Source organism: Brachyhypopomus gauderio, chromosome 13 (assembly GCF_052324685.1).
Source record: "Brachyhypopomus gauderio isolate BG-103 chromosome 13, BGAUD_0.2, whole genome shotgun sequence".
Lineage (NCBI taxonomy): Eukaryota > Metazoa > Chordata > Actinopteri > Gymnotiformes > Hypopomidae > Brachyhypopomus > Brachyhypopomus gauderio.
Window position 1 is genome coordinate 19,419,411 of NC_135223.1, and position 23,540 is coordinate 19,442,950.

The 23,540-nt window shown below is 42.9% G+C and overlaps 2 protein-coding genes across 2 annotated transcripts; both read left to right on the plus strand.

Annotated features, from left to right (window-relative positions):
• The first annotated feature begins 6,364 nt into the window (after positions 1 to 6,364).
• mettl6 (methyltransferase 6, methylcytidine) lies at positions 6,365 to 10,024 on the plus strand. The gene is made up of 5 exons (XM_076971513.1): positions 6,365 to 7,008; positions 7,102 to 7,236; positions 8,528 to 8,698; positions 9,145 to 9,286; positions 9,373 to 10,024. The coding sequence occupies exons 1-5, from the start codon at positions 6,742 to 6,744 to the stop codon at positions 9,525 to 9,527; spliced, it is 870 nt and encodes a 289-aa protein (XP_076827628.1). The 5' UTR covers positions 6,365 to 6,741; the 3' UTR covers positions 9,528 to 10,024.
• An 866-nt stretch (positions 10,025 to 10,890) lies between these two features.
• sh3bp5b (SH3-domain binding protein 5b (BTK-associated)) lies at positions 10,891 to 22,988 on the plus strand. Its single transcript, XM_076971514.1, has 10 exons — positions 10,891 to 11,315; positions 11,410 to 11,594; positions 12,259 to 12,321; positions 13,297 to 13,425; positions 18,173 to 18,337; positions 18,435 to 18,565; positions 19,238 to 19,280; positions 19,407 to 19,641; positions 20,743 to 21,063; positions 21,334 to 22,988. The coding sequence occupies exons 2-10, from the start codon at positions 11,514 to 11,516 to the stop codon at positions 21,492 to 21,494; spliced, it is 1,329 nt and encodes a 442-aa protein (XP_076827629.1). The 5' UTR covers positions 10,891 to 11,315; positions 11,410 to 11,513; the 3' UTR covers positions 21,495 to 22,988.
• The last annotated feature ends 552 nt before the right edge of the window (positions 22,989 to 23,540 follow it).

Sequence of the window (23,540 nt, forward strand, 5' to 3'; positions counted from 1 at the left end):
CGAAATGAAAAAGAAGCCACAACAGGGGAGGGAAAAGAGGAGAAAAAATACATACTTGGTCTTGTCAGTGCCAAAATACAGTAATTACACGCCAATCATCCACCCTGAGGACAGCAGGAGGATTAACTAAGCAAGGAAATTGTGGGAAAAATTCAATTAAAATGTGAATGAATAAATATGTACTTGCTCCTCTGGCCAGTGGATGCAGCGGAGGGGAGGAGTCAGTACCAGGACCCAGGGTTTGGGATCAGGCCGCAGTGTGCTACATTTGGATCACGGCCTGCTTTTCATTTTGACCATCATATTTCATGTGTTTAAACTGTATGATTAGGATGTCCATGCATTTGGAACACTCCGGCATAACTCAGTTTTTCATGAGAGAATCATAATGACAGACATGCACACACCCACACACACACACACACACACACACACACACACACACACACACACAACTGCAAAGATTGTACATGACATGTAAGGGAGATAGCTCTGCAAATGCTTTAGCTGTATTGCAGTTCGAATGTCAATTATGTAAGAAAGGAATCCATATGGTGGTTTTTACAGAAGACAGTCTAAAAGTATTGGACTGAAAAGAGCATTCGGAGGTTACAGCAGTTTAACTAATGCTGTCCAAATGTTCTGCACAAATTCAAGATTTCACCATATTGCTTCAGCTAGATTTGCTACATCTGGACAGTCCAATAACATAGTTTAGAAAACTCTGAGTTCAAAAATGAAATGCAAAAATGTGATGTGAAATTTCATAATTCCACTTACTGTAATATAAAGAAAAAAACTCAAGAGGAAACTTGTGTGTTTGTGGCTTGGGACCAAATTACAGTGGCCCCAAAATATCTCAAATTTAATAACAGATTTTCAGAATCAAGAAGATCCTGCTGTGTGGGTTCAGCTGCAGTTATCAGGTGTGCAGGGATGTTAACCACATGTGCTTCTGCTCACACTGCAGCCACCGAGGCCCGTGAGATAAAGCTCCTAATGGTGAGGTCCTCAGATGGTCTCAGATGGTCTCAGATGGTCTACCCCATGTGTGTCCATGTCCCAATTCCCCAATTTTGAAACTCTGAATAAGTGAATCCTACCTCATGTGAGAAAATCCTTTTCTCTTTTTGTTTTCAATTTATTTGAGGCATGAACCGATATACTGATGTTTGCTGCATGGCCAGATCCACAGTGGGTTCATTCATTGCCCCATTGAGAGAATAGCAGCAATGCAATTTCACACCTGCTCCAATAATGTGTTGCTAGTGTATCGACCTACACTCTGTTAACGTAACACTTGGGACCAGGGAGAGAAGAACAGATTTACATCCTGAACAAAAGCAGCCCTGGCCTCTGAAGCTCTACTCAACAAGCCGGTTCCTTGTAAACAGTGTAAGTTTACAGATGATTACCACTCCCGGTGTGATTAGTGACAGTTCATTAGGTAAAAACATTAACCCCCAAAGTGACCGACAAAGCAAAGAATGACTTTGCAGTGACAGTTTCTTACAGATGTAATAATATTTCCAATTTAAACCATGCTTGGGCAATCAGCATGACACAGTGCACGTCAAGTAATGTTTGCGCTAGCAAAAAAAAAAGTGAGCTCCAATGACTTCACATTTGCATGCAGTAGATATCTCCCCAGAGTCTGGGGTTTGAACTGAGTTCAGGCCTTTTGTTGGGTCTCTTATCTTCTGATCGAAAAGCAGCGTCTCAGCAGTTCTTTCAGAAGGGCCGTTTAAATGTCTGCACATGCCGCACAAACTGAGCTCCACTCTGCCTCTGTTGCTCAACTGATAGCTGTGAGGAGCACAGGGGAGACAAAGAAACTCCAAATGTTCTTCTTCCACAAGTAAAACACACTTCATTAGCTGGGCTATGCATGACTAAACCCTTTTATGTGCCTTTCGATTTCAACAAGGCGAGTGGTCTGTAGCGTAGCTCTTACTTCACAATTACCTCCCACAAGCCTTCAACACATCACAGCGTTTCTCTTCACGAGGTGTTGTTTACAAAGCCTTATCACCAAATCTCAAATCACAGATTCACAGCAAAATATATCTGGCAAAAAAGATGAAATGCGCAGTGAAAAACTACATTTTGTTTACGTACAATAATGTTCTAATCAACATATGGTACAGGTAGCAGGACATTAAAGATTGTCTGGATATTTACAAGCTGTTTTATCTTCTCGGTGGACCATCGGTGTGCTGGGACTTAGTGGATACACCCAACACCCACCTGAAGCAGGAACAAATCATCCTTTTTAGCCAGAGGGAGAGAGCAGGGAGGGGAGGGCAGGACTGAGCCAGGCTGCTCCTCTGCCGTCAGAGTCCTGTTCACCCCCAACCACCAGCACCCCTCCCTTCCCCTCTCTGCTCATGTGTGAAATGAGCAAGGGTCTTATCTCTTAGAAACACACCACTGAGCCAGAGGAGACACAGACAGGGGGAGAGGATGGAAGGAGCTACACAGAGAGAGGGAGAGAGGGAGAGAGGGAGGAGGGAGCAGAAAGCTCGGGAGAAGGAGAGTGTGTGAGTGAGCAGTGGCCCACGTGGTCTGCACACTAATAGCGACAGTGTTTGGTATGCTGCGAGCTTCACATTTTGTTTCCAACAGCGGGGAACATTAATCTAGCTGAACACCGGCGTATGAACGCCGAGCACGTGTTTGTCTCCCTGAGCACACCTCAGTGCATTGCAGTGTAAACCAATGTCACAACGTATCACCAGCGCAAGATTGTTTAATGACCATTTTCGACCAAAAAGCTGCAGATGGATTTACACGAATGAACTAATGTAGGAGAAGTTATTTTCACCTCCGCAATAAACGCTGTCCATAGAGGATTGCGTTCATTGTCCAAATCCACTGAGGGACAGTGAGGGGGCAGTAGCAGGAGAGGGCATTAATGGGGTAAGTGTGAAGGAGGTAATCAAGTGTGGGGTAAGGGTTCTGGAGTGGGGCACCGCTTTATTACCACAAATACTTTCTGCTTCAGCCACTGCCATCTGCTGATGTCTGTCTACAATGTCTGGATAGAGAAAATTGCTTCGCCTTTTCCTGACAAACTCGATTGCTTTTTGATAAAAGGCTATCAAAGGTGTTGCTAAGGAAACAAAAATGAACAACTTAAGGGTCATAGCTAAAAGCCACTAGAACAGAACAATCAAATCCCCAAATCAGTATTAGCACCACTTGTGTAGTCGTTGCTAGTAATTCAGCACTGCACTGTATGTCTGTGAGTCAGGCATCAGGCTGGTATTAACACTGCACTCCATTAAAGAGGAAAAGGCCAGACGGCCAACACTGCTCTCCTTGCTTGTCAGCAAAGGACCACTTTTGGAAATAATAGTAGCATATAATAGTTTTGCATATAGTGGTGTATCAGAGATTCAATAATGCCAACCAGTTCATATTGTAATCTATTTTGATTTGTAATCTGTAATTGTTTCCATATGCTCATAACTGTATCAATGATCTTTTCTCCTTCAATGTGGGTGCAGTTGGTGATGCAGATGTTGTGAAGCATTCTTGTGCTCTTCAGACTTCCTCAGTCTCAACAGGTGGGAGCTCTAAAGATAGAGTAACACCATCACTGGCAGTTAACATGGCATTAGGCTAGCATGCCCACGCTAGATACATAACTTCTTTATAAAGTAGATGCCCCATGTAATTAGAATAGTTCTCACTCTCCAAGGCAGCAGTTTTTACAGTTGTTAGAAAGAAAGAAAGAAAGAAAGAAAGAAAGAAAGATACATTTCAAGTAGTGGCAAGACATGACAAGTAGTTGGATTCTTTGTTTCATTGTTATATTATGTATTAAATCCAAGAGAAAGAATTGTACTGTCAAGCAGCTGCTCGTATTTGAATAAAAATACGCCACTGCTTACATATGGTACATTTATTTGACAACTTGAAAAATTTGAAGAGAAAAATGAATGAATTCGAAATGCTAAACTTACTTTCATTGCATTCATTGCTTGATTAAATAAATTCAGCTTCACTTAAGGAGTCAAATGCAACAGTGATGTAAGGCCAAAAAATACAGTGCATTTATTTTGATATACAACTATCATAACAGAATATTTTAAAATACTAAATCTACACTGCCCTCTGGTGGACACCGCAGCTTCGTAATAAACCAGATTTTTTTTTTCGGTTCCATGCGCCTGTGCAGTTTATTATAGTTATAAATACATCACTGCTTCACACCGTAGTTCTGCCGACCCCGTTAATTTATTTTGCAAATATAAAAATCATAGATTAACATATTTATAGAGACATAAAATGCAATTTACCCAGAAAAAAGAAAAACAAAGAAAGAGTGAATTTTACATATTACATATGTTATTAAACTGCATTTCACGTTTCAGACCAGTGAAATCTCACTACTAATCAAAGTGAGTATGGATATAGCCAGTGATTTCTCTCCCTCTTACATGCAACCTTCTTAGCAACTACAGTAAGAGTTAAAATTAGTGGACAGGATGCTTAAAATGTTTTTTCTTTTACTATTTACAGCCTAAACTATATGGTGTCTGATTGTACCATCACAAAAATGAAGATGTGAGACGTGCCCCACTGCACTGGCTCTGAAGACACACAATGGGAGCTCTGGAAAGAAACGGTGAGGTCTTGGTGAGGATTGGGAGGTCCCGGGATGTGCAGAACCTCGGCCATGCTGGGGTTGAGCTTCAGGTGGTGGGCTGTCATCCATGAAGCAATGTCAGTCAAGCATGCTGAGATATCACTGGAAACCCGAGTGTCAGAAGGTAGGAAGGAAAGGATTAGTTGTAAGAGCAATGGTAGGAGAAGCCATGAGAAGCTATTACATCACTAAGAGAGAGAGAGAGAGACAGTGTACAAAGAGAAGAGAGGAAAAAATGTTTTTTTTTATTTTTGATTTTTCAAAGTCAGGTACATTTTTAGTTAAAGTTTAACTGGCCTGAGGAGATCTGGAGGCAGGCAGATGGCAGGTGTGTGCCTTGGTTGATAAAATTACATATGTTTTTGAGATTGTACTTGGTGAAGTATCACTGTTTCACGTTGGGGACATGATTAGACAGCCAACAGATGTTTGACTACTTTAATAACAGCTGTTTCTGGATGGGCTTAGACTGACCAAAATATTGTATCATCTATTCATATTCTATGAATATTCTTCTACTCATATTCTTCTTTATACATGTTAGATTTATGACTGGTGTTTCAAAGACCTGTCTTGGCAGTAAGTGGAATGTATTTTTGTTTTTGTAGTCATATGAGAGTAAGTCACCAGAGAACCCTCAGGTGTGAAGATAAAGTGTCTTTGTTCCCATGACATAGGGGTGGGGGAACGGGATGGTTCAGCTGCTTGCCTTGCATTTCATAACACCATAGAATGAATGTAGAGAAGATGTGGGAGCATACGCAGAGATGCTTTGTGACACCACATCTGAAGCGCAAGGATGCCTTCACCCCATACCTGCCCTATTAAGCCGGAGAATGCCGACATGCAGGGCTGTGTGATTAAAAAATGGGATCTTTTCATTTCGGGTTCTGCATTTCAGAGTCACATTAGCTGTGACGGTGGCTTATGTAATGAAACAAAATGTACAGCCAGTGTATGCATTAAGCATATCTTTGGAAACAGCCATGACTAAACTAAATACAGCGTGTACACCTTAGAACTCTTTTTCACTTCAGAATGTTCTTGCTGATTCCATCAGAAAATCTTAATGTGGATGAACATCCAAACATCCAGTAAGGTTATGTTCACGCCAGGATGTGCTGTATCCTGTGAATATTCAAGAGCTGCGTGGTACTTGGAGAATGAAGAAATGAACAGTTGTACCTCTATCTATTATAAGCCGGCAAACTCTTGTTTCTGTCTGCAATCTAATTCTTCACATTCTAAGGCTTCTAAAAAGTCTGTCCTTTTCTTGCAACTACTCAAGCTTTGAATTTGTAATGAAAAATACAGACAAGTGTAAGCATGAATATTTTCAAAACTGTGGTTTTCCTAAGGAAGCCATAGACAACACCTTTGCTCATGCTTTACCTGTTCAGAGAGTGCATGCACAGACCTATTAACAATCTGTTTTTAAAACAACAAGAATTATTTTGGTGCTGGACTAATCATCCTATCAATAAAGCAGTGGCTGATATTATACTTAAACACTTCAGAATTGTCCAGGATGATTATCCGCTAATCTCTTACAAATAGGACAAAAACATGCTTGTCAAGAGTGAGAAAAATTACCAAACTATAACTGTGGTAACTGTGTTACTCTGTAACTGTGTAACTGTGGTACTGTATATAAACAATTAGGATCGTTTTCTATGGCCGTTAATGTTCCATTCATGTCCAGCGGGTGTCGCTATACAGAATTATTTTCACCGTAGCAACGATTTTCTGTAGGGGAAGAAGAGAGCCAACAAGCGTTTACTCACAGAAGAGAAGCTAGCTAGTTTGTGCAAGCTTTTAACCCCGCGTTGGATCAAGTAGTTATCATGATAACTGACGTATTTAGCTGATATATGATAATCGTGCCAATGTATATCTTTCAATTGAGTAAATAAATACAAGCTAGCTACCAACTTTATACTTTCCAGTCAGCTAGCTATCAGTCACAATCATGTAAGTGTATCACCTAAAGTAGTGACACACTAGACACTAGGGTTCAAAATAACTGTTGCTGTACTACATGGTGTATTGCAACGTTTCTACTCATTTAACGCCACTGGTTCCTTAATATGGCACAAGCAAACGATTCTGGTGAAGAAGGAGCTGGTTTCTCGCTCCCTTTCCAGTCTACACTGTCAAGTGAAAGGAAGCTGTCAGAAATGGAAATAGAAAAACTGAGAAATGACCCAATATTGGTGTCCGAGTTTAAGCAGCGAAAACTCGAGGTCGAGGCTCAGAAAAACTGGGACTTATTTTACAAAAGGAACAGCACACATTTCTTTAAGGACCGACACTGGACGACGAGAGAATTCGAGGAGCTTAAGAAATGCAGAGAGGTATGTTTGTGGTGATGTGCTGACAGAGCTGACCAAGGTTTTTGTCAGTTCCAGTAATACATTAACTGGTTGTTTACTCTGTCTTGGTTTCAGTTCGAGGACCAGAAGCTGCTGATGCTGGAGGCTGGATGTGGAGTGGGGAATTGCATCTTCCCTTTGATGGAAGAGGACCTCAATCTCTTCATCTACGCCTGTGACTTCTCACCACGAGCTGTACAGTTTGTGAAGGCAAGTACCACAAGTCTCGCCCTTAAGGAGCATTTGGATTTGTTGTTCCCGTTTTCCATAAAGAAAACATACCATCATTGTCACCTTTATTAGGAGCACTATATTAATGCTGAGCTGGACCACATTTGCTCTCACAACAGCTTTAATTTCTTGTGGTATGGACTCCTCAAGGTGTGGGAAACATTCCTTTAAGATTTTGAGATTCTGTTATTGTGCATTCATGCTGTGATCCTTCTGTTCTCCACGTCCCAAAGGTGCTCTGTTTGCTTCAGATGTGGTACCTGGAAAAGCCGTTGAAGTACAGTGGTTGTTATTGTCATATATTCAGATTATGATTACCTGGTACAAGGGGGTCTATTGTATGCTATAAAACCATCCAACACAGCATTATATCACAACCACCCGCCTGTAATGTTGGCACAGGGTTGGTTGCTTGGCTCCGTAGCTTAATACTATTTTTGCTACATTCTGACCCTGTCATCGGAATGTTGTATTTATCAGTTTTAGAAGACCAGGCAACTTTCACTTTTGTACATGTCTTGCCATGTAGATTTACTGAGCATTAGTGAACTGTAGCTCGGATTCTGGTTCATAGCTGACGTGAATGGAACCTGATGTGATGCTAGGATTGCTACCTGTCTGGTATTCAGACTTTAATCAGTTCTCCCAAATGAGGGCAACCGGTGTTGTGCTGTTAGAGCCCATCTGTCTGCATGTTCGGTTTGATGTACATTATGAAATTATGAATTGCTTTTCTTTATTCAATGCCCTCTGGGAAAACAAATCTTAGAGTTGCTGTTCACTTCAGCTTTGCATGTGATGGGGAAAAAGACAGTATTAAACATATGGGATTTCTTCTGTGTGCCTTATTACTATTAACTATTTCTAGTCATTAGTATATCTAGTATACTCATAATCTTTAGTTCCCACAGTGAATGGGGGTTTTACAGTAGCATAATGAAATATCTGTTAACAATATTTGCATATGTTTAACTGTGATTTCACACGCAAAACTAAATTTTTATTTTAAATTCTGGTCTGAGTATTGTCGTATTTTTCTTTCATAGAAGCTTTTTTTTCTTACTGTCGCATTTTCACCACGGTAAGAACAAAGCCATACTGTCACCCCCTTACTACCTACTGCACACCATGGTTGTGGTTGATCTTCCATTATCGTCCCGACAGCAAACAGCAGCTGTGCCTGGTGACGCATCAAGCAGATGTTACATATGCAGCATAGAAGCACACTAGCATTTATGTTCACAAATTTAGCAATCAAATTTGTTTCCAGGAAAATCCCCTTTACCGCTCAGAGCGATGTCTGGCGTTTCAGTGTGACTTGACTAAAGATGACCTGCAAGCAACCATCCCGGCAGAAAGTTTGGATGTGGTCACCCTGGTATTTGTCTTATCAGCCATTCATCCTGACAAAATGCGACATGCCCTTGAAAACATTCATAAGGTAACGTGACCTGTTAACTCTGATGAGATTCGGGCAGTTAACGTGGGATCAGGACATTTTTAGGAATTTTGAACCAGGGCAAGTTCCCTTTTTAATTTTATATTGCGCTCTAGCAGCGAGGGTAGTGAACACTCAAAACAAGCTGCATGAAATCACTATACTGCCTTCATCTTTCACATTTAAACATCAGAAATCATGACATGTTCTGTAGAGCTTCAGGTAATCATGAACACAGACTGTATAATTTGTGCTCCAATAATGACTTTGCTGCACCTTCTGGTTAGGGTATTATTGAACAGTTTGACTAGAATGCCCTGTGCTTGGCTCCGTGTATACACCATTGCTTTAAGATGCTAGGACATGTTTTAGAACATTGCATTGTAGGTCATATAGATGTCATTTATTCATCTGATTAATGTCATAGCACTCCCGTCTCCAATGTGCAGGTCCTGAAGGTAGGAGGTATTGTCTTGTTCAGGGACTATGGCCTCCATGACCACGCCATGTTGAGGTTTAAATCGGGGAGCAAGCTTGGGGACAATTTCTATGTGAGACAGGATGGCACTCGTTCCTTTTTCTTCTCCAGAGGTCAGTAGCAATCAGGATGTGTTTTTAATCACTTGACTCTTCTGTGTCCACCTGTTGAGCTCATGAACTCCTTGACTCTTTTACAGAGCATCTCGCCAACCTCTTTCACCAGGCGGGCTTTCAGACCACTGTGAATGAGTATGTTCTGAGGGAAACTGTGAACAAGAAGGAAGGACTCTGTGTTCCTCGAGTATTCCTCCAGGGTAAATTCCAAAAGTCTGCTACAAATGCCTTCCAGTGACCCAAAATTGTATTTTTTTTATTTGCATCAACTTGTTTACTGTATTAAATTTAACTTTTTTTTTTAACAAAGTTGTATAGTTTTATATGATTGTATTTCTAAGAGTATATGGTTAGAAATAGGAATTATCCATACCTGTATCATCTTTGAACACATGAGGGCAGCAAATGCACCCTTCCCCCCCCCCATGCAGAAGATGCAGAATGTGTATAATTCAAGTGTTTTAATAGGATAATGCCCCGGTACCAACTTCTGTGATGCACAATCCTGTGTCACCATGATGTGTGTCTGTGAGCAATATTCATTAGACAGCACTAATCACAGAGAAAGAAAAACCTAGATGTAGTAATGTAGGTGTTGCTGTGTGTGGTTCTTTATGAAGAGCATGTCTAGACACGTGCCTTGGTCACTGGTGACCTTTTCTGGTATGTGATGCTGTTTTGAACTCTGAGATTAAAGAGCTCCATCCATTATAGATGGACCAGTGTGTACAGTTACAGTGACTCAGGATGATATAAAATGGTATAACACTTCTGTGTGTGAAATGGATATGCTTTCAGCTGAAATTGTATAGGCCTATTATTGATACTTAGATTTAGATTCTACAGTGTTCTACAGCACCACAGGTTTTACTTCCAGTGAATATCAAACTAATCCATAAATATGAGCATATCAGAAAACATGCCCTATTCACAGGAGCTTCAGCACATCAAGAACACAGACTGTGTATAATTTAAGCACTTACTCAAGGGTCCAACAATGTTTTTGCTGAACTTTCTAAGATATGCAGATGCCCCTGCTTTCTGGATTAATCCCAAGAACAGATTCTAATAAATATTCTAATAAAACATACCTCTGCTCTGAACACCACCTGCAAGGCGGTGCTTTGCAAACTTTTCATAACTTTTCTTATAGTTCAACTTTCTCTTTGTGTCATAAGTTAACACAGGTGTGCTGCAGTCCTGATCATGTGACCTTATGTTCTCTGAGCGTTTATCACAGCCCACATCATGTTTACAGTAATTTGTCTCGGGAAACGCCTTGTGTAAGCATTTTTAGCTTGAAACATTTGTCAAGGGCAGCGGAACCAATCATACCTTGTCGTTGGTTTTATATATTTTTTATTACAAGCAATATCTGCAAGAATACTATCTGAAAATTACAGTACATCAAAAACACATGACAAAAATATCAAGTGCAATAAATACGCATGATTCAAATGCCCGTAGGTCTATATTTAATTTAGAGCTGCTGCACATAGACTTCCAAACAGAGTAGTCACGTTTTGTAGGAAAAGAGTTTTCTTTGTGGTCAGGGAAATGGGAGATTCCTGTAATCTCTGAAAACAGTGTGTGTGTTATACCAACGCTGTCATTAGCAAGGGTCCTTCATGTTTCCCTTATTTCAACAGAAGTGGTTGTGAAACCAAGGCTTTCCGTCATTAATTAATTAGAGACAGGCCTCATTTCACAATTTGAGCACTCGGTGTGGACGCTTAGAAATGGACCAGTCGTTAGAGCTCATCAAATGACAATACTATTCTACGGGGTTTTTTTCTATAAGACGCTGTTTTTTATCATTTAATTAACACGGAAGCGCAGTGTAACTCACTCGGCCGTTCACATTTACAGAGCTAAACGACAACACGTTTTAGACCTGGACTAGTCTTGAGCGAGCTGAGCTAACCCAGCCTTGCGTGGCGCGCGAAAGGGGAGGGTGGCGCGCGAAGGGGGCGCGTGACGCGCTCCACATTGCAGTCGCAGTCCGGCCACGGGTCTCCAAGCAAACGTACGCATTATGCGGCGCTCCGTTAAACATATGTATGTTAGCTGTTCCGCGTTTTTACGGCCATTTGTGTTCACGACTTAATATTTTCCATCAGACTGTAACGATTACAAGCCGAAGGTGGATAAGTAGACGTGTTGGTGTGGTGAGGGCACACGAGAGCCCACCGTTAGGCACGCACATCAAAACTGTTTACTCGCCATGGACAATACAGACACGGAAAACAGGTCGGAGGAAGAATGCGAGTCAGGCGAGGATGAAGAGGTGGACCCCAGGATTCAGGTAAACCCAGAGGATACGTGCCCTTCTGGTTTGTTATTACCAGATATTGCTTTTTAATTTTGGTTATGTGAAATAAAAAAAAACTGAGGAATAATGGTGCCGAGGACTACAAGAGCAGTATGAAATGAATTACGTTTGGCTGGTTTGTACGACCCAGACGAGTCGGGGATATACGGGGAGAGCCACGTCTGATCCTTTAGATCTGAGGTTATTAAACACCACGTCTGATCCTTTAGATCTGAGGTTATTAAACACCACGTCTGATCCTTTAGATCTGAGGTTATTAAACACCACGTCTGATCCTTTAGATCTGAGGTTAAACACCACGTCTGATCCTTTAGATCTGAGGTTATTAAACACCACGTCTGATCCTTTAGATCTGAGGTTTAATAAACGCCACGTCTGATCCTTTAGATCTGAGCTTATTAAACGCCACGATTTGATGTTGGTTTCATAATGAACGGGCTGTATCTCTGCACCTAAACTCACTATCGGAACACTTTCACTGAACGCCAGAGGCGTTTCAATCATTTTTTCGGAAGGCTTTACACGCTTGTTCTAAGTATATCTTCCCGCTCTGAAATGGCCATTCATTTAAATTAAATGTTAAAAGCTGTTGTCTGTATTTGTTTTTCATTTAAAATTCTCCATTCTTTGATAATAGGGGGAGCTAGAAAAACTGAACCAGTCCACAGATGACATCAACAGATGTGAGACGGAGCTGGAGGTATGATCACACTTTTACAGTGACGTGTGTTTATATATTATGTATATATTGTTTTCTCATAACCATTTGATTGAATGTTAGACTTCTCAAAACAGCTATTACACCGTGAGCTTTCATTTTAGAAAAAAAAATGTTGACCACACTAATCTGCATGTTTAGTTATTGTAATTTGCCAGACAAGGAACTGAGTTTAGTCTATTGTAGAAGCTGTGTAATTCATTTCCCTTGTTTAGGGTTATAAAATCAGGTGATGCTATGCGTGGTTTTTTTGTGCGATTTTCACATCCTTGTGCATTGCTGCCAGGCTGAAATTGTTTGTCCAGTTTGAGCCTTAAAGTGACTATGGTCAAACTAATGGTCATAGGTGCACTTGAAGTCCTTCACCACCTTTTTCCAGTACAGTAAAAAATGGATTAAAAGTAACATTTAGACTTTTGTTTTACTTTTCTCCAATTGCATTAGATTTTATACTCAGACCACATTGGGTATATCTGTTAATCTGCCTGCAGACTGAGATCAGATTAGAAAGCTTGCGCTCTAATATATGCCGCCACCTGATTCCATCCGCAGTCATTGTTTTTGGTACAGCCTTGCAGAGCTGTAGGTGCAGCCCAGTGTGGGTGTAAATCAGCCTATGGCACCACTAGAGATGCGGGGCTGTACATGGTTGGCTGGTCTGAGGTAGATGAGTGCCTGCCCATCAGTCCAGGACTGGGCTGGTCCCAGTGGCGAAGTGCTGATTGGGTCTGGTGTGTGCAGGATTATGAATTCCATAACCTGCTTGTATTTGGAGCCTTGCTTGCTCTGGTCAGGCAGCATGTTGACATCTCTCTTGTTGGGACTTCAGTAAAAACGATCTTTCTTTTTAACCTTTTTCTGCATCTTAACTCTTGTCTCACTGTTCCTACTAGATGTGATTTTTTTAATGCGAGGTTATATGAGCTCCATATGTAAAAGGTGGTGCTGTAACCCCAGGATGCACGGCAGCAGTTCCGCTCTGTGCTGGTGGAGGCCACGGTGAAGCTGGATGAGCTGGTGAAGAAGATCGGAAAGGCGGTGGAGGAGTCCAAACCATACTGGGAGGCACGGCGGGTGGCCCGACAGGTGAGGCCTTCATCAGCACTGCAGCTTCACACACGGCACTCATGGACGTTCCTGAGCCAGAACATGGTCCATCTTACAGCTTCTTTCATGAGTTCAGTTGCTGAACAGCTTGGGTTCTGTCATGTCGGCTCCTAACTGTTGCTTGTTTAATGTTGCCACATTCACTAACACTTCTATCAGGTTAAGACAGTTTGGTTTATGAAGATTCTTTGATGTGTATGTGTCTTGGGGAAAGTTTTGTTCAGCGGTGAAAGAGAAATGAAGAGGATTCTAATGTCACAGCCTTTTTACGTTTAGTTTGGTCGTATTTAGTAGACTTTTAAAACTGAATACTTAATCTGCATGTTTTTATTCTTAAGGAAATGTAGGCCAATATAGTTTCAATTCAAGGTCTCCTTGGTTGCTTGAAGGACTTTGTTTTGCCGGTCCAAATATTTCACTTCAAAAGCATCGACTATTTTGAGCTTTTTCTCTGAAGCAAAACAGAACACGGTGTACATGGAGAGGATAATGTGCTCGGGTGGGGGGTGTTTGTGAAGTACCACCATCAACTAAACTAATAAGCATCTTCATTAGTAGAACATAGTAGGGTATGTTTGTATTCACGATATCCATTTCTATTCAGGAACATGGGAACCAGCATAGTTTTGATTTGGAATAGCATGTGTTTTGATTCATTTCTGATATGGACATTTTCACAATTACAGAAAGTATTTGCGTGTTCTGAGCCATCTGAGTACTGTTTGGAGAAGAGATGAGAAGCAGTAGCTCTTAAGAGAGCGTACCAACCAGCTGAGTACCTGTTGTGCTATTCAGAATCTCATACAGGAGCTTGATGGACTTGTTTTACTTGATCTGTACTCTTTTGTTCAAATGTAATGACAAAGTAGCTTTGAATTGGGCAAAAATGCTTTGTTGAGCTAAAAAAAAAGCTGTTTACCACACATGTCACATTTAACAGAATGAATATCAATATTCTTTTGTTTTTGGAAGTGCATTGGCTTGGAGCCTCACATTCAAAGTTGATTACGGTAATGATCTCATAACATTGCTTTTTGTCTGATTTATTTATTTCTTTATTTATTGAGGTCATCAGCGACTAGGCTTAAAGTCTTTGAAACCTTTGGACAGAGGCCAGTCTCCTTTATCCTGTGGGGAAGATCCAAACACATTGCTCATAGCTCAGGCAGACTGGCAACTATTGTGTATAGATCTGATGAAGTGGTTCTGGTACTGGATTAAAGAAACGGGCAGACCTGATATAGCCACCATACCGTAATACCTTCCCTGCTCTTTCGGGTTATGTTACTCCTTTGCTCATTTATCTTTTGCTCACTTTATCTTTTGGTCAAAAATGGTGCTGACTGATGTTTTTCAACTCCACTTTGTCATGACATGCTTTAAAGTATCGTTCTCGGAAACGTCCAGTTCTCCTAAGATTGTTTACTGTAAAAGTGGGAGGATTCCTCATCACGCCAGAATGTTTCTGATTCTTTCAACAGTGCAGGTTGCAGAAGGTCGAAGAGCTTATTATAGAACTCTGGTTAATCTGTGTTCATTTTTTCCTCATAATTAAATCTCGAGCAGCTCACTGTCTCTCTCAAAAGCTTTCTAACTTATTATACTGGTCCGTTCGCTTTGTGTCATACCAGAGGACCTTATAACAATTTCTCATAGTTTATATTATTGAGCTGTGTGTAAAACCATATGGAAAGTTTCTGATTGCAAGAAATCTCCAGTGGTTCTGATGGAACAGATTTGTGTGTTCCTCTGTCCATGAGGTGTTGGCTGGCTGAGTGAGACACAGGCTTTCAGCAGACTGTCATCACCTTGGATGTCTCCTTCACACTGCCTCCGTCTTTCCTTTGGGGGGAAACTGGGCAGCTGTTTGTGCTCTGATAGACCTGGATATGCAAGCGCTTCTTCTCGATTCGACTTGTGGTGATTTCATACACATTCTGTTAAGTGCTCGTATTTCCCTCTTTTTCTAATGAATGATAACATGGCTGTAAATCAATCTGAAATTAGCTTTTGTTGGATGTACCATTGTTGTTCTGCCTTAATCTGCTTTCTTGTGCCAAACAATATTGCATACAACTGTAAAAGCAAGTCCATACTACTTTAGACCTTTGCTCAAGCAGTTGGTATGAAAGACAAATGAGTACAACATGAGAAATATCAGCCCCTTTGTCTGCATCTCGTCAGTCTGTACAACCTTCAGGACTCGGTGTCTCTCATCCTGCATTTTAGCCAGTTGTAGTCTGTTCGTGATCTGTCATAACCTGACAACGAGGACAATTTCTTGGCTTTGTTTTAAACGCTGCTTCTGTGGTGTGTGTGTGTGTGTGTGTTATTGGCAAACATGGTCGCGCCAGGTGTGTGGAGGTCTTCTGAGACGGGGCTCTCGACGGTGTGAATGACCTCACCTGGGAGAAGGTTGAGGAGCGTGCGGTTGCAATGTGGGCCAGTAGAGAACCGTAAATCACTCTCTCCTCTGGGTTGGGCTGTGTCCCAGTCATCCTGAAGGATATCTTGTTGCGCGGCGCTTTTTTGAGACATCGTAAGCCAAATGTAGCAGTGCCCTTGTTTTGTCACCGCCCAATCAAACCTCAAATAAGTACACTGACTGAACAGGTACCAGCCACTCTAAAGAGCCAAATGTACAGATTCAGCTTGCCGTCATCAAATAAACACATTTCCTCAGCTTTCACTCCCTTGTAACAGACACTCTAGTCCCAATAAAGTTAACGATGCACTACCCTAAGCTGAGTATTTTCACTTGGAACTGAGCCAGGAGCAGATGTCCAATTGCTGTTCCATACCAATACCTCAATCGCAAAAGACCTCACACATGGCGGCTTTGCAGTGGGATTCATTTATTAGAACTATTTTGTCTGCACATGTGCTACTGTTACATGAGTGCTTTCAGATCATCTCTGATCATCTCTGATCATAATGAAATATAGTAGAACTCTGACTGTAGTGGGTTTTGATGCGTGCTAATGAATGTGGTGAATTTTTAATGTTTCTCTTTTTGAGTCTTCCTTTTTTTTGTGTTTCACTTGGACCAGCAAGAAACATGAACTGAAAGATGAAATAGGCTGTTTATGGTGTGTGTGGTCAGGCTGTCCACTAATAGATGTAGTATTTGTTTATCTGCCATTAGTGACTCGGAGTGCTGGAAATGGTTGAACGCTTGGTTCATGAAAGTGTTGCTAGTTTTCCCTAACAATGTAGCACATTATTTCTTCTGACTTTACTTGTTTGGAACACATACTTGCCTGTTCTCTGGAATATAGCATGCCATCACCTGTCTGTACGGGGGGGGGGTGGGGGGGGGGGGGGTGCTTTGATTTGGTGCTTTTGGTCCAAATCTGTGGAATTTTTATATTTTTGTCAGTGAGACACGCAAACCCCTTAAGGCCATTTTGACTGGTTTGATGGTGTGGCGTGTGTATGGTCACACACAAGAAGGTCCACTTCAGGTCCTCTAATCAAAGCTGTGGACTCAATGCCATGTGCAGGTGCAAATGAGGCTGGGACTCTAATGGATATGGAGAGGCTTTACCACTGTAGTTTTGCCCTCCTCTCTTCTTGGGTATGTAGGGTGGTTGTGTTCGAGATATCTACCCTACTACTAGTGTATGAGGAACAAGAGGAAGTGTTCTAACCTTCTGTGTTTTGGGTTCTGAAAGACATACTAAGCTTCTTTATATTTATAGTATATGTACCCCCTTGTTTTGATCTACAGCTGTAGATGTGGGCTATATTACTGCCTTAAAGTATGGTGACCTATTGGTTCATAACTTCATAACCAACAGAGTTGTAAACAGGAGCTTCATGTAGGCGCTATGGATAATATTTAACCAGCAGAATGTCCTTATCAGTGGTGTTGTCTTCTGATTCAGAACAGGGTTTTCTGTCATCTTGCGCTTCATGCACCCTACTAGCTTCAAGATTCTCCAGAAATACTTGTAGTCTTTGTATTGTTTCACTTTTCTCCAGCTTTTCATAAATTCCAAAAGAAGGTACATAAACCTGCACATAGAACTTGTAGAAGTAAATGGGTTAAATGAACATGGCAATGCTTTGATGGTTGTGGAGAGGGAGCCTAATCCCATGCTCAATAAGGATGGATACTAAAAATCACTGCACCCCCCATTCATGGGTTTATTAAATCCATATATAATGCTGGTTTGGTCTCCAAGAGTTTTCTGCAGGCGTTTGCTGCTTGTAACAGTGATACAGATTTGCCCAAAAAAGGCATTAAAACAGGAAAGGATTATGCTAGTAAGACATTAATATGCTTGCACAATAAGCACTTTGCCGCTGTACATTTGTGTACCTGGCAAGTTGTTCATTAATTTGAAGTGATCCATTAGCATTTAGTGGTTAGCAGTAAGTGTTTTGGTCTAAATTAGCTTTTTGAAGCCTCTTTGTTTGGTTACTGTAAGTCCTTTTGCTGTGGTGACATTATGGTAGGAAAAAATGGTGTGTGTGGGGTGGTGGTGGGGGGGGGGGGCACATATGCATACATGCATGGATACTGAAGCAGTGTTCTCCAATTACATTGGGCAGTCTGTCTGAGTTGATTGAAAGTTGGCTGAAATGTGGTCTAGCCAGCTTGTCGTCTCACAGCAGGTAGTCACTGTGCAGGTGTTATTTCTTTTGGTGTGTGTTGTTTTCCTGGCATCATACCACTGTTGGCCTGTGACTGACGGGCCCCATTACGCCGTGTGCTCCCCAGGCCCAGCTGGAGGCCCAGAGGGCCACGCAGGACTTCCAGAGGGCCACGGAGGTGCTGCGTGCCGCAAAGGAGACCATCGCCCTGGCCGAGCAGAGGCTGCTAGAGGACGACAAACGTCAGTTCGACTCGGCCTGGCAGGAGATGCTGAACCACGCCACCCAGAGGGTGAGTGACGCAAACAGGAACCTCCGTTGTGGGGTCGGAGTGGGCATTTAAAAAAGTGTAAAAAAAAAAAAAAAAACCGTGCCCTGCACTTTTCAAGGTGATGGGGGCGGAGCAGACGAAGACACGCAGCGAGCTGCTGCACAAGGAGACGGCGGCCCGGTACAACGCCGCCATGAGCCGCATGAAGCAGCTGGAGAAGAAGCTGAAACGCACCATCAGCAAGTCCAAGTGAGCGTGCTTTCAATATTTACAGCCCCAGAGCGGCGAGCCAGCAGAACCTTTTGATGCCCACAGTGCTTTCACGCCGTGAGCCACTGCTGGGTTCCAACCCTGGAGCTGCTGCTTTGATTTTAGCCCTCGCCTCAAAATCCAAACGGCACAATACCGCCCGTGTACGTTAATCCAGCACTGTGAAATCAGCCCTCCGTCTTGATGTCGTTTAATATTTTTTTCTAGTGAACCATACGGTGTGGCATAGAGGAGGAGAAATGGGGCAGTGGATCAGACCATGCGTTTGGGTCTGTGTGGTAAACTGCTGCTAGTTGGCAAAGCGATCTTGCTTTTATCGTCAAGTCAAGTTTTTCAGGAAGCTAGTAACACTTGAGCACCTACCTTTATAAGCATCACATATTCAGTGGCTGGGTCCGACTTTTTCTGCTTGGAGTCTGTTCTCCTGCACTGGCCTGAATCACGAGCTGTCCACCAACACAGCAGGTTCCTGATCCTCGCCAATGGCACGACGGCGAGGACGCTAGGAGCGGCTGTGTGTGTAGCTTTTTCATCCGCAGCTTGGCAACGCTGGCCAGAAAACAGCAAGTGGTTGCTATGGTAATAATGCACAGTGCTATTGATAGTTACTTCTTTCTCATCCTCTGTCTCTCTTTTTTTCCCCTCCTTCAGGCCCTATTTTGAAATGAAGGCAAAATACTACCTGCAGCTTGAGGTCAGTCTGATTAGCGGATTAGCCCTTAATGTTTACGGTTGGCTGTCCTGCTAATGCCACATGTTGTCCTTCTGATTGGCTGAGATCGATTGATCTTGCCCGTTTCACGTTGTGTCTCCATCACAGCAACTAAAGAAGAACGTGGATGACCTTCAGACCAAGCTGACGCAAGCTAAAGTGGAGTACAAGACGGCTCTGAAGAACCTGGAGAAGATCTCGGACGAGATCCACGAGCGACGGCGTTCCTCTGCCATGGGGCCGAGGGGGAGGGGCGTGGGGGCGGAGGGCGTGGGGGCGGAGGGTGACGGCCTCACCGGGGACGACCTCGCCGGCTTCAAGATGGAGTCGGACGCCATCTCCGGTGAGTACACTCTAATCGCTGAAGGACAGTTTTGCGGCAAAAAAGCTTTACAAAGGTTTTCATCAGTAAACCTGTGCTTAAATATACATGTAACGTGGAATATTTTTCATTGGTTGTTTTTAAAATCAAAAGTGCAAGTGTAGTAGTGATGAGTACTGATGCTGTATTAACCCAATCGTGGGGATCTAATGATTCAGTTGCTCTCAAGGCTGGGGAAAAATGTTATGAATGGTAAATCTAAATTCAGCACCAGAACTTATCACTTGTAATCAATTAATTAAATTATAGCTAATGACTGGCCACATTGTCAACATACCGGACTCCTACCGGACTGTAAAGAGAGGCTGAAATAAAACCTAGCTGGGTGTCAGTGACTGCAGTGTGAATACCACCATAATACTGCATGTGCTCATTCACTTGAGGCAGTTGCAAATGTATTTAAAGTGAGATACGGAGATTTAAAGGCTGAAGGAGACGTTGCTTGCCCCAGTACTTTCTTGCATACGTTGCTCATTATGCTTTTAAATTGTGCTTTTCTATCATTTCTGTAAATGAGTTTGTGTCCTCTGGGTTGTGTTCAGAGCTCTGGGTTTGGCTCAGCAGGAGCAGACAAACAAGCCCTTGAGCAGAGGATGTGTGTGCACAACAGCGTTTTTGCCAAGAGGATGCATGTGTCTCCGGTTGCAGAGCTGTGGTTGGAGTGATGTCCTGGTTTAATGAGATGTTTATGGGCATTCCTGTCAGCACGCCCACAAAGACACCAACGCCTCATTCTCTGCACTGGAACATGCGTGAAAATAACATTTGGGGACTGATTTTAGATTTTTAATATCTAGGTTTTGGCTTTGACACTATTTGATGTAAATTAATTTTGTTTTCAAGTATGGGAAATGTTGTAGCTGGTTTTGCTTAATGTTTTGTTAGGTCGTTGGTGGGTGAGGATGGATGCCATGGCGTCCGATAACAATGACTGATATAAATGTGGCAGCGATGTCCATTATCTGTTAGGAAAGACTGTTAATGCTTGCGTCACACGGAAGCCCATTTCTGGTAGTGCCGGACAGCTAAGGTCTCACTCAACTCCGCTCTGTCTTGTTCCAGTGGGTTCGGAGTTGTTTGAGGAAGAGAACCGCAGTACCAGTGCCATGTCGGAGGTGGACTCGGAGACCCAGTCCACCTGCAGTCGCGGCTCTGTGGGCAGCAGCCCTCTGGAGCTGCTCTGCCCCTTTTCTTCCTCCTCCTCCTCCTCCTCTTCCTCCTTTCCCTCACCGGCATCGTGCTCCCCTCCCCGCTCGGCACGTCCCTGCAGCCTGGAGCTTCACGGGGCAGGTTCCCTCTCGGACTTCGCCCTCATCTCCCCCGTCCTGGGACCACGGAGCGAGTGTAGTGGAGCATCCTCACCGGAGTGCGACTTGGAGAGAGGTGAGACAGGGTGGGTGTGGGGGTGAGACGGCTGTCGTGCACCATGCTTGCCCCTGTGGTGAGGTCATTTGTCCTGGTTTGTTGTCCTACTTGCACCTGTGTCTCAGGAGGTTCTGTTTATTACTGTGGCATAGCTTGGCACCTCGGCCAGCTGCAAAATAACACAGTATACAGAACTGTACGTTTATTTTTATTTTCTGTTGCTCTGTGAAACTCACTAAATGCCTCATATTAGCATGTTTTAACACGCACGTTTGTTTGCGAGACCAGGTGACCGAGCAGAGGGAGCTGAGGCTGTGATCAACAACGCTCTCAACAACAACAACAGTAGCATCAGCGGTGTGAAGAGTCGTTTCCGTCTCCTGACCATGAAACGCGGACAGATGGACAACACCAAAGACCTCAGACACAAGGCCTTCAGCATAGCCTAGCAGCCTTCCCCTGGCACGGGCTTAACGGGGTGCCTTAACCCCACAGCTCTTCCACCTACATGCTATGACATGCTGGCATTGGCAGCTCTCCCTCGTCTTGCCCTCACCCATGAGTTCTGCACCGTTCATTTTGCCAGGGCTCTTTAGCACGCTCTGGTAGCTCCGGGGAAGCAGTGGCACTAGATCATACTGTACTTTAAGAGGACGGTCATTCTGTGGCATGGCCTGCTGAAAATCTGCTGAGATCATCCCTGCTTATATACAGAGTCTAATACTGACCTCTTTTTTGCGAAGGAGACGAAAGGATGTTGAGGCGATAGGTGAATGTACCTGACAGATGTGATATGAGGTAGGTTTGTTTGTTTTGTTTTGTTTGTTTAAACAGGAATGTTTTTCTTTTGCAAAATTAGTTGATGGAAAGCCTTCAAGACCTGAGGAGAAAATGGAACAGCAGTTGCTGGTAAATTCCCATAGTCTTGACATTTCAAGTGTCTCTGCCCTGTTTGTTTTTCACCGTGGCAAAGTCATGGTGCTGTAAATAGCAGACCATTAGTCCTTCAGTGTAATACATACAGACTGTGCTCTGTCTGAGCCTGTAGCACTGCGGAGACCTCGCCAACATGAACCAACACCATGAAGCTGCCTCCACACTGCATTTCCACCTGGAAGAGGATTCACAACATTTCAGGACTGTAACTTCACTGGTGCCAGGTTCAGGTGAAGAGTTCAGAGTTCACCTCCAGCCATGCAGAACCTCTGCTTTCGTCTTCTCGTTTGTGACCTTTCTCCACCCCTTCCCTGCTAAGCCACACCATTAGCCACTCGTGGGCTTTTCCACACACCAGGACTGTATGCATGAGGCCAGGGCCAAAAAATGGGGCATCACCATTTTTGGTAGAACAAACCAGCAATAGATGAACATACTTTTTATTCCTCTTTACAGGAATGTTGGAGAGTCGATTAGAAAGGAGAATTGCATTATGTAGCCTAATTTAATACTGTTCACCATAATTGTGCTGTGCTGACCATTGGTTTGGTGAAGAACTGTGCCTCAATCCTCATTAACCCATGAGCTAGGGAGCACTTCCTACATGCTGGGTAACCTAGCTCAACCTTAACTGCCCAGCAGTAGAAGTAAGCAACATTCCTATTGGACAGTTTTGCCCATTATGACTTGGTGTACATGGCATGGATAGAGAAGGGATTGAATTTTTTTTAAGTGAATTGCACCAATAAGAAGAGTGAGGGAACATTACAGTAGCTGCTACTAGATAAAGAAGCACAAGACACAGCTTCAGTTCCAGGCAGTAGGCTAGACTGTGCAGACTATGTTCACCCTTGTATTGCTTTCCCCCTCTTTGTGTTGTTACTCGTTGTGTGCTCTGTGTATGGTGGGGTGGGACACACCGACAGTGTTTCTCGTGTTTTCTTGGGTTTCAGCTTGTCGTTGTTTTGAAAACTTAAATAAAGTAATACCTGCTCATGGTTGCAACAGCCATGTTCCACAAAGACTCTTTCCTTCCACGTGCCCGTTCTGCTTTCTGCCAATGTTTAGTGTTTCCTCCCTAGAGAGCTGGGTATGTTCACCACTGAAAAACTCTCCCGTGCTACAAAATCTTAAGACCATGTAAGTGATAGATGGTGGCTGCCAGGGGACAGGCCAAGTTTTTCTATACAACCTTTTTAGTGTAGTAACTCAACATATGCAGTGTTTAATATTCAGTGTTTTTGATCTACCACACCAGTACTTGTCCGTACCTACTGGTCCATCTTTTTCAAGGCATTAGTAGCTAGGCAGCCTGTTATATTCTAATGAATCCAGTCTGGTGCAGCTTGTCTGTGGAGCTCCACCTATGAATTTTCTAAAAATAATTCACTTAATTTTTCCTCATTCCTTTAATTGCACTGAAAATAAATACATTTGTGTGAGTAAAAGATGAGTCATTTACACTGAGGTGTGGTTATGTATTTAAACTCCACGCCAAAACCAAAACTAATCTGGCTTTGATGTGACTTTGCAGGACACAAAAATGAGCACCTGATAAA